This window comes from Bombus huntii, chromosome 6, assembly GCF_024542735.1.
Source record: "Bombus huntii isolate Logan2020A chromosome 6, iyBomHunt1.1, whole genome shotgun sequence".
Lineage (NCBI taxonomy): Eukaryota > Metazoa > Arthropoda > Insecta > Hymenoptera > Apidae > Bombus > Bombus huntii.
In genome coordinates, this window is record NC_066243.1 from 5534249 (window position 1) to 5546662 (window position 12414).

General features: G+C 24.6%; 2 protein-coding genes across 6 annotated transcripts; one reads left to right on the plus strand and one right to left on the minus strand.

Moving 5' to 3' along the window:
- Positions 1 to 1208: 1208 nt before the first annotated feature.
- Positions 1209 to 8509, plus strand: LOC126866975 (uncharacterized). Of its 3 annotated transcripts, none has more exons than XM_050621040.1 (6): positions 1209 to 1297; positions 2578 to 2691; positions 5294 to 5473; positions 5551 to 5716; positions 6969 to 7183; positions 8206 to 8509. In XM_050621040.1, the coding sequence occupies exons 1-5, from the start codon at positions 1225 to 1227 to the stop codon at positions 7171 to 7173; spliced, it is 738 nt and encodes a 245-aa protein (XP_050476997.1). In that variant the 5' UTR covers positions 1209 to 1224; the 3' UTR covers positions 7174 to 7183; positions 8206 to 8509. The 3 variants fall into 3 exon arrangements, with proteins under 3 accessions (XP_050476997.1, XP_050476998.1, XP_050476996.1); XM_050621041.1 differs by having other exon boundaries at positions 6969 to 7178; XM_050621039.1 differs by lacking the exon at positions 8206 to 8509 and having other exon boundaries at positions 1210 to 1297; positions 6969 to 7225.
- Positions 1301 to 12414, minus strand: LOC126866988 (peptidyl-prolyl cis-trans isomerase NIMA-interacting 4). Of its 3 annotated transcripts, none has more exons than XM_050621060.1 (5): positions 12148 to 12407; positions 11652 to 11808; positions 11419 to 11538; positions 8613 to 8760; positions 1301 to 1329 (listed from the first exon to the last, which is right to left on the minus strand). In XM_050621060.1, the coding sequence occupies exons 2-5, from the start codon at positions 11751 to 11753 to the stop codon at positions 1316 to 1318; spliced, it is 384 nt and encodes a 127-aa protein (XP_050477017.1). In that variant the 5' UTR covers positions 11754 to 11808; positions 12148 to 12407; the 3' UTR covers positions 1301 to 1315. The 3 variants fall into 3 exon arrangements, with proteins under 3 accessions (XP_050477017.1, XP_050477016.1, XP_050477018.1); XM_050621059.1 differs by lacking the exon at positions 1301 to 1329 and adding an exon at positions 8121 to 8422 and having other exon boundaries at positions 12148 to 12414; XM_050621061.1 differs by lacking the exon at positions 1301 to 1329 and having other exon boundaries at positions 8462 to 8760; positions 12148 to 12403.

Consider the following 12414-nt stretch of genomic DNA (forward strand, 5'->3'; position numbering starts at 1 on the left):
TGGTAGTACATATAATAGATAATATATAGCATAGATCTGTTAAACTTACTGAATCAAAATTATTTCATGAATAACAACTTTATTTCTACAATTTAAAGAAATATTTAAATAATGCATTAAATAATACATTTTACTTTATTCTTAAATAATTCTTCATATTCACAATCAAAGTCGCATTCGGTCAATCGGTATAGCATGCTTTTTGGGTTTTCAGGTCACCTACATTACCTCTTAAAATTATTTTCTAACGGTACCTGTAATGTTCGTTATTATGAAGATAAAGGTATTTTGAAAATTGTAACTAAAAAGAAATGGAAGTCTTCCTTATTGATATTTGACCAAATATTTTGAAATTTAATTATACATAATTATTAACTAATCTATCAACATTTGTAATAATAAATTTTTTATCGAAATTTATTTATTGGGAAAGAAAGAATCATTAAGAAAAAAATATATCATTAATTTACAAAGGAAAATTCTACAAGTATGTTACCTAATAACAATTATATTGTTTCATTGTCAAACATTGAATATAAGAAGAATATTTAGGAAATGTTTATGTTCAAAATATTCTTATGTAACTTAATATTATACACACATATTTAATTCATCATGATTAAAAACTAATAAATAATATATATTTACAATTCGTTTTTGTTTGCATACCAAAAGATACACAATAAATGAAGTGTTTATCAGCATGATTTTAATTATAAATCTTATGTCAAAGCATGTTTGATTTGGTTATTACCAAAGATATGTATAATTTTATCCGTATTATATTTTGCATTATTAATATTTATATTCGTAATTCTTATACAGTATGTGTGTGAGTGTGCGTGATGTGCTAGGAGGGGGGACAAGAATATTTATTCATTGCTCCAAATTAATTAATAGTTTACAATAATATTATTAATAAATAATAAATAGTATTATTTGTTAATAAAATATCGAATCATCTTATTGATAGATTGTTACATATTATATTTTATATTAAAGTACTTCATATTTTGAATTAATACTTCAATATAATACTTCAATTAATAGATTTATAATATTAATAGATAATATAATCTATTGTTTTGGAATATGTACTTTATATACAGAAGAAAGTATAATATGTTCCAAATCGTGTTAGCACTTCTCCAAAAATACTTGTGCAATCGCAAAAGTATTGACGCCATGTCCCCATTATATATATATATATATATATATATATATATGTATATATGTATATATATATATAGGGGTGCTTCTGAAGAAAGCATCGCAGTTCTTCGGAGAACGTCTATAGGTAAGCATCGTTGACTTTTCATGGAAAGAAATCTTCAAAAAATATTTAGCTGATTAACTGATTGTAAATACTTTTATTTAAATACTTTACATAAAATACATAAATTTTTACTTACAAATAGTTTGCAGTCTTTATTATTCACAGTGTTTTTGATTATATGATTCAGTACATTAACAATGATTTCCATATTTTTATTTTTATTCAAAGATACCGAGGTATATATGTAGAAAATATGTATGACTATAAGAATAATCTGATTTTAACAGAGCAATTCACATTAATAATAAAAATAATTAATTAATTAATTAAGTTTGATTAAATTTGTGCTGGTTTTATACTTTTGGTTTTATACTGTAAAATAAAAATGTTTATGAATATGAATTATGTGATAATATTAATTTATCAAATTTATCATTAAATTATTATTTAATTAACATTAATTAACATTTAGATAGAACTGACCTGTTTAAAGTAACATAATATTTTATTTTATCAAACTTAACTAAACATTAAATATTCTTGCTAATACTAATATTTCTAAAGAATATTTTTGCATCTAATGATACTGATTTAAAGAGACCAATATTATCCTCATCTGTACCCTTGTCTAACATCATTAGTATTTTTATTGAAAAAGATTGGATATATTTTGTAACATCACTGATGTTTTATAAAGCGGATTGTGTCTTTATTAATGTTTTTATAGTTAGTAATAAATAAAGGAAATTATATACATAGGTTTATATTAAAGTAATCAGTCAAAATAATTTGTCATAATGGAAATTATAGAATTACATTAAAATAATATATACTATGATAGCGGTTCTAAGCATCTCATATCATTATATGAACGTAACATGAATGCATTATAAAATTCTATAAATTTTTCATAGTTAATTAAAAAATTAAAATATATTTTCTTTCCAACAAATTTTTGTAATGTTCATATGTCGATAAATTTATTTATTGGAAGATACAAAATTATGATATAGTAATTAAATTATGATTATTATATTATAATATTAAAACTATCATTGAAAACTATTTATAATTTTGGTATCATCGGGAAAAATTCTTAAATTAGTTTGATCTTTTAATATGATATCCAAATTAATTTAATGTACCGTATATATAATGTATACGTAGCATAAAAGTATTTACGAAATTTATTAAAAATGTAAATGAATGTAATATATTAAGTAAGATGTTAAAATAAATTATATGATTTTGATACTTATGTTCTCATTTATAAAACTGATATTTATATCTTAAAATTTCAGCTATAAAAATGATGCGATTTGTTATACTTGGAACATTGATTGTTTTATCTACGGCTCAGTTTCAATCTACTAGAAGAATTTTAGAAGCACCAATCGCTGCGCTTTGTTCACAAAGTAAGTAATAGATTGATTTTTTATAAATGCTTTTTATTATATTTATTTTTCCTGTCAATATTAACAATACTGAGTCTTACATTTTGTGTTTTTTCTGAATTCGTATTATTATAGATATCGTATTAATAATAGAATAATAAAAATCCAATTTTCGATAGTTAATACATCTATAAAATGACAGGAAGCAATTAATTTTTTATATTGCAAAATATATATATGTATATATATATATATATATATATATATATATATATATATATATATATATATATATATATATACACACATATATATATATATATATATATATATATATATATACACATGTCTACTTTTGATTAAAATTTATGTTTAAAGTTAACAATAAAAGAATGTTTATTTGTAATTATTTATCTCGTTTTTATATTTTATAAAATTAATTATAATTTTATAGGTGTAATTCTTTTGATAAATATTTTTTCCTATTTGAAGATTTTGAATTTACGCAATGTTAGAAATTTATTACTTCTCATTTTCCACTTTTGATCTTTTCATATTATCATATCTTTTGTTTAATATATTGACACAGCAAATCATGTGCTAATCGAATTAAAAACACTAAATATTTATATAGATATATATTATATATATTCTTTAAGATTTTTAGTAAAAGAAGAATGAAATTACACAAATTACAAAGACTTTATCAACCAGTACTATAATTTACACTTTTCAATATAGACATTCGTATTTATTTATTTGTAAATACAAAATATCATTTTACGATATATTTGGAAAATATATATTAAGAAACAAATTATACCAATTAATACTAAATAAAAACATGTCTTGCAATATAAGAATTTGTTCATAAAAATTGCTTATCTACAAAATATACATGTATTTTTAAATCTTTTAAATATAAAAACTAAGATGACTTTTCCATGCGCATAGAAGAAATTCTAATAGCATTATAAATTTTTATTTGCAGAATTATACATATGATTTGTATATCTTTATTTCCTATTGAATGTTATCTAATTAATTTTATTTTTTATTGTCTTAGACTTTTCTGTCTATTGTATTGTCTCTGGAATGCATTCTCATTATACTACGTACAACCGAACTTTCTTTCTGTCATTTGAGAAAGTAGCTTGTATAATTAACATACCAATCCAACATTTAAGTCGTGACTGAAATACATATTTAAAATCGTGAGTGTCACTGGTGTAACTTTCTCTTCAAAGGAAACAATGAACAAGAATGGAACTTATGAATTTCAAAGTATTTGATTAGCTTGATAAACATATTTCATACATTATTAAAAGTCAATCATTTGGTATTATACATTTTATTTCAATTATAAAAGGTACGGGAAGTGTCTCACATAACTGGGACAAACTATATCCTGGAAACGGTAAAAGATAGAAAAGAATTTCATTAAGGGAAATTAAGCGGTTTCGGATGATGTATGATCTGAAATAGGTGCCCACTTTGAAAGTGGCCTCTATTTTTAATTAATTATTAAAATTAGTTAAATAATTAACTATTTAATAATATCACCTTCATTTTTAATTAATTAATTTAAAAAATCACCTCCATTTTTAATTAATCAGTTAAAAAAATCACCTTTACTTCTAATTAATTAGTTTAAAAATATGTTAACTTTAATTGCAATGCAATGGATATATTTATGTTTATGTTTTCCTTGTCCTTCATTCGTTCAATTTGATAAAGTTAAAATATTTACAAATATCTTTTAAAGTTAAGCATTTTCAGATTATTATATTATAGAACTATTTTAATACATTTGTGCAAAGAGTTAAAAACACATTAATTAATATATGAAATTTATAAATAAATCTACAAAAATACGGGTGGTGTAAAAATTTTTGAAATGTCATCACTTCCAGAATGAATATACACACCAGTAGATAATGTATTATTTGGATCTATTTAATTTTACTCAATAATGTTTTATATCTTCTACTGTCACTGAAGTAGGTATAGCCTGTCCCAGTTACGTGGGATAATCATATATGTATGTACAGTAGATATGTTAATTTAGATGTATGTACAAACACAATTATCTTTTTACTTTCTTGAAAATCAAAAATATTTTCGATATTTATTACGAAAACTATGTAATATAACCAAGAAACAATTTTCAAATTGTTTCAAATTCTTTTGAAATAAAACTATATATTCTTACTATACTTAGATTTTTACGTATTTCAACAAGTATTCAGCAATGTACAAAATTTGTATGAAAGTAGTTTAATTACTATTTTATATTTATGGTATATAAGCATGTGTACAAGTTTTAAAGTAAAATACCAATTAACAATTGATTTTAGATACGTGTTCGATATTTCAATCAACTGAATTCAAAAATCATTTTTCTTAAAATGATAATTATTTTAAAAAATATAAAATATTATAAAGTAAATATTTAATAGTAAATGTATTTACGTGAATTTTCCAAAAACTGCAAATTGTTTTGACTGTATAAAAGCTGACGTGTAATATTCTAAATTAGATTGTAATATTTTGATCACAAAAATGTAATATTAGTAATTTTACATCAATGCATATAAGAAATCCATTACATTATATGTTTTAGGGGTTATTCATGAACGTTTCAATGGCAAAGGTTATTACTATTCATGGGCTGATCCAAGAACAAATGGACAAGAACTTGATTGGTTAGCAGGTAGAAATTTCTGTAGGCAACGATGTATGGACCTTGTTTCCCTGGAGACTTCTGCCGAAAATGAGTTTATTAAAAGTCGCATTGTGCAAAGTACTGAAATACTTAATATTTAATATATTTTTCGGCAAAAGCAATAAAGTATGAGTAAAAAAAAATATGATTTCTAGATAATGTGAAATATATTTGGACATCTGGTCGGCTTTGTGATTTCAAAGGATGCGATAGACCTGATCTTCAACCTCTTCATATTAATGGTTGGTTCTGGACTGCAGAATTACAAAAGCTTGCGCCTGCTAATGATCGCGCTAATAATGATTGGTCCGAAAGTGGAGGGTAAATATAATTATTTATTTTCTTTAAAAGTTCATCAAATATTAATGGTTATATTAATAATACCGCTTAGTGGTTAGTAATAGGTAAAAATCAGGAACATCAAAAGATTAAGGATATTCACTTCAAAAGATATTAAAAATAAAAATACGTAATCTTCATATGTATGTATTATTTAAGATATGCATTATTTATGCTTCGATTTAAGGGATATGAAAATTATTGATTTTTCTCTGCCATTTAATAGTTTTTGACGCGTAGAATCCATAAATGTAAGTCTTAACTTTAGGAATCTAGTAGTTCAAAAGGTAGGTAAAGTTGAATGTTTTTGACGTATTTTACACGTTACTTTGACGCCGCGTTGATTTCTATCCATGATTCGTCCAATAGAATCAATAGCTGTACGCAAATGCACATAAATGGCGACCATTTTGCGAAGGGATTTTAAATCGTGAGTATTGGTTACCCTTACGTTACCATTATTTTTAGAATATTCTTTAGGTTATTCGACCGACGTGAGGCTAGGTTAAGCTAATATAACTAAATTTAACAAAGTTCAGTTTAATGCTCATCTGTGCGGAGTGCGGAGTATGATCAACCATGGAGTACAGAAGACCAATCAGATGATAGGTAGAAGCAATATGGTGTTATACTACATATGAAAGCAAAAAATGATGTTTTACATATGCATAATTCTTGAACCGATAAATTTCAAAAGTCAAGGCTTGTATTTTTTGATTCTATGCGTCGAAAGCTATTAAATGATAAGAAAAAATCAATAATTTCCATGCCCCTTAAACCAAAGTTGAACCCGTTTTATATCTTACCGGTACGACAGTGACTAATATAAAGGGAGACAGCAAAAAAGAAAGCAAAATAGAACTTTAAAATATTTAAGCAAAATAAATAGAATAGTTTTATAATAATATCGTGTTTTATTCTAATCAGAAAAATTTCATCACTGCATCACTCTTGTCTCATTGATGTAAAAGCAAGACGGATTTTGAAAGAAAAGCTGGAATTTATAATGTGGTCTTCTCCAAGGAAATTTTATATAGAAAACCTTTAATGCATTTTATTTTAATTCATTTTTCTTAGAGAAATATACTTGCTTTGAACCATATTACGAATTATTTTGTATTTTCTATATCGAATATAGTGAAAAATAAATTTATTGGTCTTGTAAAAGAACAATTTAAATAAATTATCATAATATATCAAATTAGTAATTAATAAATAGTATGATTTATTTTAGTATTGGAAAACCACAACCTGATAATCGTGAAGCTATACAACAAGGAGGTGCACCAGAAAATTGTTTAGCAGTATTAAATCAGTTTTATAATGATGGAGTAAATTGGCACGATGTTGCTTGTCATCATAAGAAACCATGGGTGTGTGAAGATAATGATTCTTTACTGAGATATGTTCACTTCACCAATCCTAATATTCGTACTTAAAATATGTAAGGTATAATTTATAGTTTTATAATAAATTATATAATTATAATTATTCAATACTTTTTATATGAATTTCTACCTTTTATATCTGTTTCTCATATATCTCAAGGAAAGTATATATTATAATATAATTTAAAATAAGAAGTACAATATACAGGATGTTAATTTTAAATTAATTATTTAAACTATTTCTGTTATTAATAATGATAAAAAAATAACTAAACAGAATTTAAATGGTTTCAAGGCACACATTTAGTGGTGATAAAAAAGTCTTATGAAATCATCTTGGCAGTTTTTCTAAAGTCATTGACATTTTTTTAAGTAAGACAACATGTTTTGTTGTGCATTGATCCATGTGCTTTTTTATTCTGTACAAAAAAATACTGAGATAATTGTATCTAAAAGTTATTAGTTTAAAGGATATTTTAACTTTAATTCTGTTAAGCTTATAATATGGAAGATAAAGGAAGATGCAAAACATTATTCCTGTGTTCATATCTTCCTTATCTATTATATGTAAACTCAACAAAATTGAAGTTAAAATATTTTCGAAATTAATCAGTTTCAGACATAATTATCTTAATACTTTTTTGTAAAAAATAAAAAAGCACATTGACAAAGCATTGGTGTATAAAAAAATATGTAGATCTACTTTAGAAAGTATCTATCTGGAAAAAGCTATCAAGATGATTTCTATAAGTCGTTTTTCTAGCAGCACTGGATGCATACCTTGAAACCATTTAAATCCCTACAATTAGTTATTTTTTCTCATTTTTATTAATAATGGAAATAATTTAAATGTTCAATTTAAAATTAATATCCTATATGAATAACATTTTGCTTAATATACAGAATAATGTAAAAAATGTATGGCATTTCAATCTTGTTTGTTGCACTATTTTTTAAAACTATTAAATATATTTATAAATATAAAATTTATATACATATACATATTACCTATTTATTAAAATAAAGAAATACAGTTGCCTCTTTTGTTCCATATATAAAGTGTTATGTATTTTATTGTTGTAGTATGACACTACTAAACTGCGAATTTTTATGTATTGATGGGAAATTTGAAACTCCAAATTTGTACAGAATGCACACAATATGACAGAATATATAAAATATTCAAAGCACAGTGCTTTTCATATTATTTGGTACATAAAAGAATTGTCAACCACGGTTTTATTTTCTTCATAATATTCTCAAAAATTATTTCCAGGTAATTTGCATAAAAATCTGTAGCCTATATATTATTATAAGTTAGAAAGAATAATATATAGTATATTGCACAAACATTAAACATTTATTTCACAAACACGCACTCATGAACTTTTTTATGAAAATACAAATTATTTGTAATTGCTTAAGTTGAATGTATATTTATACATTAAATATATAGTATTATGCATATTTATAAATTATTCATTTTTTACCTTCTACCATTATAATATGATAACCAAATTTTGATTTGACTGGTGGATCTGTGTAGATTGGAGAACTAATAGAAGAGATTGGTAATGCAAATGCAGCTTCTTGAAAGGGCCCAACCATTGATCCTCTAGGCATCCACCCAAGGTCACCCTTTTTTAAAAATTTATTTTCAAAATTATAAATTGAAAATGTCTTTTTTTATTTTCAGAAATAATATAAATATATATAAAGAATGTTCACACAATTGTTAGTAAAATTTTTCTCATAAATGCTAAGTATATGAAAAACATTTCTTTCATTGAAAGAACACAAATTTTTTACATGCATATAAATTTTAGGTACACATATTTTTATACAATTTAAAAGCACATATCAAGACAAATCCACACATATGATAAAATGATTTTCTAGTTTACACAAGATTAGAAATCAGAAAACTACATTTTGTATTGTTTGTATTTGCTAATGTTTTTTATTGATAATATATAGTACATTGAATGTGCTGCTATTGTATATTGTCTAAAATATATATTTTTAGCAGAAAAAGCACATAATTACAGAATAGTTCTTTAAAGAAATTTTCTGAACAGTATGCTTAAAGACAAATAAATTGGAATGTGTGGACTTGTGAAGTGATTTTCCCAAATTCATTATTTCTGGATTTCATTTTGAAGAAAATTCTAAAAAAAAATGTATAATGCCAAGGATAGAACGATTTATACAGAAAATTTGTGGTAATGTATGCATCGATATTTTGAACAACACTGCTAACAGTCCCTAAATATAGTTCCACCACAGCGTGATTCTATATCTCTGGGCCAGATAAATTTTTTTTTTAAATCTACTTTTTTGTTTGTGATGTATATCGAAAAGTATAGGTAATGATAGAAGTACGAGTATAATACTCATAATATTAATATAATGGATAATTTGCAGAGCAGGGGCTTTATCATTGATGAGATTTATTTTAATTATTTTATTTACATATATACATGTTATGGGAAAAATAAAAGAATGAGTGATTCAACCTGGATGATCACACAAAAAATAAAAAAATTCAAAAGGAGGAAAATGGAGAGAAAGCTTAAGAATTTAATAATGTTTTTAAAAACACATTGTACTTAAGGCTTGTATTAAAGGGCAATATGTGTAATGGTATAGAGCAACCATTAGTACTAAGAAATCAATAAAAGAATCTTCTATTTTATTTGGATTTCCAATGTGATTTATATAGTCTTCTCTTCTAATAGCAATGCATGGTAAAAGTAAGAATATGAGTGGTTTTCACTTTATATCAAGGCTGTCTTTCATTTCTTCTCTTTTTTAGGCATCTTTTTATTTTATCACTGATTTTTTTTTTATTTTTCCCCATTGTTACTACATATAAGTGAAGTGATTAAAATGAATCCCATCAAAATCGGAGGTCTCTTTTCCACAAGTACATTACTATAATACCTCTAAAGTTTATAATTTTTGTCATAAATAATGTTTAATAATGTTAAAGTAATTACTTCAAGAAAAACTGTACACTTTTCCTTTTGTACATCTGTGATCTGGAGACTGCTGTACGAAGAGAATAGAGTTTAGTGAAAAAATTCAAAATAAGGAGAGGTCCATATTATTGTGCCCTTGAATATAAATTTTGTTTTGGGTTACAAGGTCTAGAAACAAACGAGCTATAAATAGATTTCTATTGCTGTTTCTTGTAGCTTTCAGCTAGAGCTACACAGCAAGGTTAACTTTTTGATAATATCCTTTGCTATAAATATGTGAACGTGCTCCCTATCATACTTCCTATTGTATTGCAACACTATAAGAGTGAGGATCTGGATCAGCATACACTATACCTATACTTATCTCAATATATTTTTCTATTACAAATTCATCCACTCGTTCCTCTATCAGTCAACCTCAACAAATAATCTTCCAGCAAATGACTAGAATGCATTATATTCATTGCAAGGATCAAAAGTCTCAAAGAAAATATGATTCGTAATTCAATCATTTCCATGGAAAAAAATGTTATAGATGCTCTCAGTTTTTAAACTGACATTTTTGGTATGTTTACATTTTGCAATCAAATGCAGGAAAAATAGCATTTATTGTCACATGTATATAATTCGACAAATTCATCAGCATTTGATAGTCAAATATCAAAGTATGAAAGTGAAATAAATTCCCTCATATACCCATGAAATTGACATTCATATTAAAAAGATTTGAATAAAAAATTAAGTGTTTTCAGAAATAAGTCATTTAACCAAGTTTTTTTGTAGATAGAGTATATTATATAATATTATAATATACAATAAAATTGTATAATATTATAACAAACCCTATATATAATTATTATAATAGAATATATAATGGCCAATTTTGTTTTTTTAATACAATGCAATGAAAAAAATGTTAACTTTGGGATTTAAGGTCAAAGTTAATTTTACAGCTACTTCTTTCGCTAATTTTTACAGATTCAGATACAGATGATACTCATAACAAATCATTTTCAAATACCTTGCACATGAACATTTTCCAATATTTTAATATCTAGAATTGAGTGTATATCAAACATATTTTATGACATCCTGTTTATTCTAGTAACATAATAAATGCAAGAAAAAGTAAGAAAGTAAGGAATTTCTTGCCTCTAAAATTGCAACTACTCAAAAATAGCTACAAATGAAGTATCCTATATGTAAGATGCAATACATTATAATTATACATTATATGAACATATAATGAATTAAAGTTTATCATTTAATACTAAATTTATCATTTAATAATAATAAAGGTAGCAAATTACATTACCCCAGATCTTGCTTTATCTTCACTATATGTAGCAGCAATTTCATTAAATTTTCCCCCTGCTTTCAACTTTTCCAATGCTTCCAGAATTTTTGATTGTTTTTCACAGAGTATGTGTCTAACCTGTAAAATTAAATAATTAAAAAAGAAGTAAAATTAAACAATGCATTTTATATATCTTTAATATGTATATTTAAAAATGGTTTTATAATTTGACATGAATATAAAACGCATACCTTCACAGCATTTCCTCCTTTCTTTTCTTCTTTGCCGCTATTACCATCTACAGCTTTAATTTTATTTGTTTTTGTAGTATTTCCACCTTTTTTTGGAGGCATAGTTAAATTTCTTATTCGGGTCAAGGTATGAAATATAATTTAACCTAATCACACACTATTAAACATTAATTAGTTAAACTGTAGTATCTAATTATGTAGTTTGTATAATGAAAATCAAATGTAAATGAAAAAAAATAAATTCATAAATGTAATTATAAAACTAATTTGCGCTTTTTTCATTAAATCTGAAATATGTTTTATAATACCGTTATTCTGTTTTTTACAAAAAGTATTCCACAGGAAGTAATAAATTTTTACATTATATTTGGCAAGTTATTTTAATTTATAAAAATCATTCATAAAACATATATTATATTATTAAGCACATACATCTAATGAATTGTTATTATTAACCGAACTTAATGCAAGTATCGTGACGTACATGTATACTTACATACGTGGTTGAAGTTTAGCTTCGTTATTATCATTGCTTATATTTAGAGTGCCTGTAGAGAGTGGTTGTAGCTACGATCACCAGTATATAATCCTATAATAACATAAACTCAGATATAAACAGGTCTCAACTCGAGGGTCGCTAGGAAAAATCGTCTAAAAATTTGGTCACAAGAAATCAACATGGAAGACAACAAGGTTCTCGCTCTCGCGGAACAGACAGAAATGAGGAGAATGTTTCTGTCTCTGTCTGAGACATTTAGGGCAT

Bases quoted from the DNA above. Each gene is read 5' to 3' on its own strand.
- LOC126866975 (XM_050621040.1), top strand. From the start codon at position 1,225: ATGTATATATGTATATATATATATAGGGGTGCTTCTGAAGAAAGCATC. The intron at 5,474-5,550 runs GTACTGAAATAC...TATGATTTCTAG, and splicing joins TAAAAGTCGCATTGTGCAAA to ATAATGTGAAATATATTTGG. The intron at 5,717-6,968 runs GTAAATATAATT...GATTTATTTTAG, and splicing joins GATTGGTCCGAAAGTGGAGG to TATTGGAAAACCACAACCTG.
- LOC126866988 (XM_050621059.1), bottom strand. From the start codon at position 11,753: ATGCCTCCAAAAAAAGGTGGAAATACTACAAAAACAAATAAAATTAAA. The intron at 11,539-11,651 runs GTATGCGTTTTA...TTAATTTTACAG, and splicing joins AAGGAGGAAATGCTGTGAAG to GTTAGACACATACTCTGTGA. The intron at 8,761-11,418 runs GTAATGTAATTT...TTTTTAAAAAAG, and splicing joins AAGATAAAGCAAGATCTGGG to GGTGACCTTGGGTGGATGCC.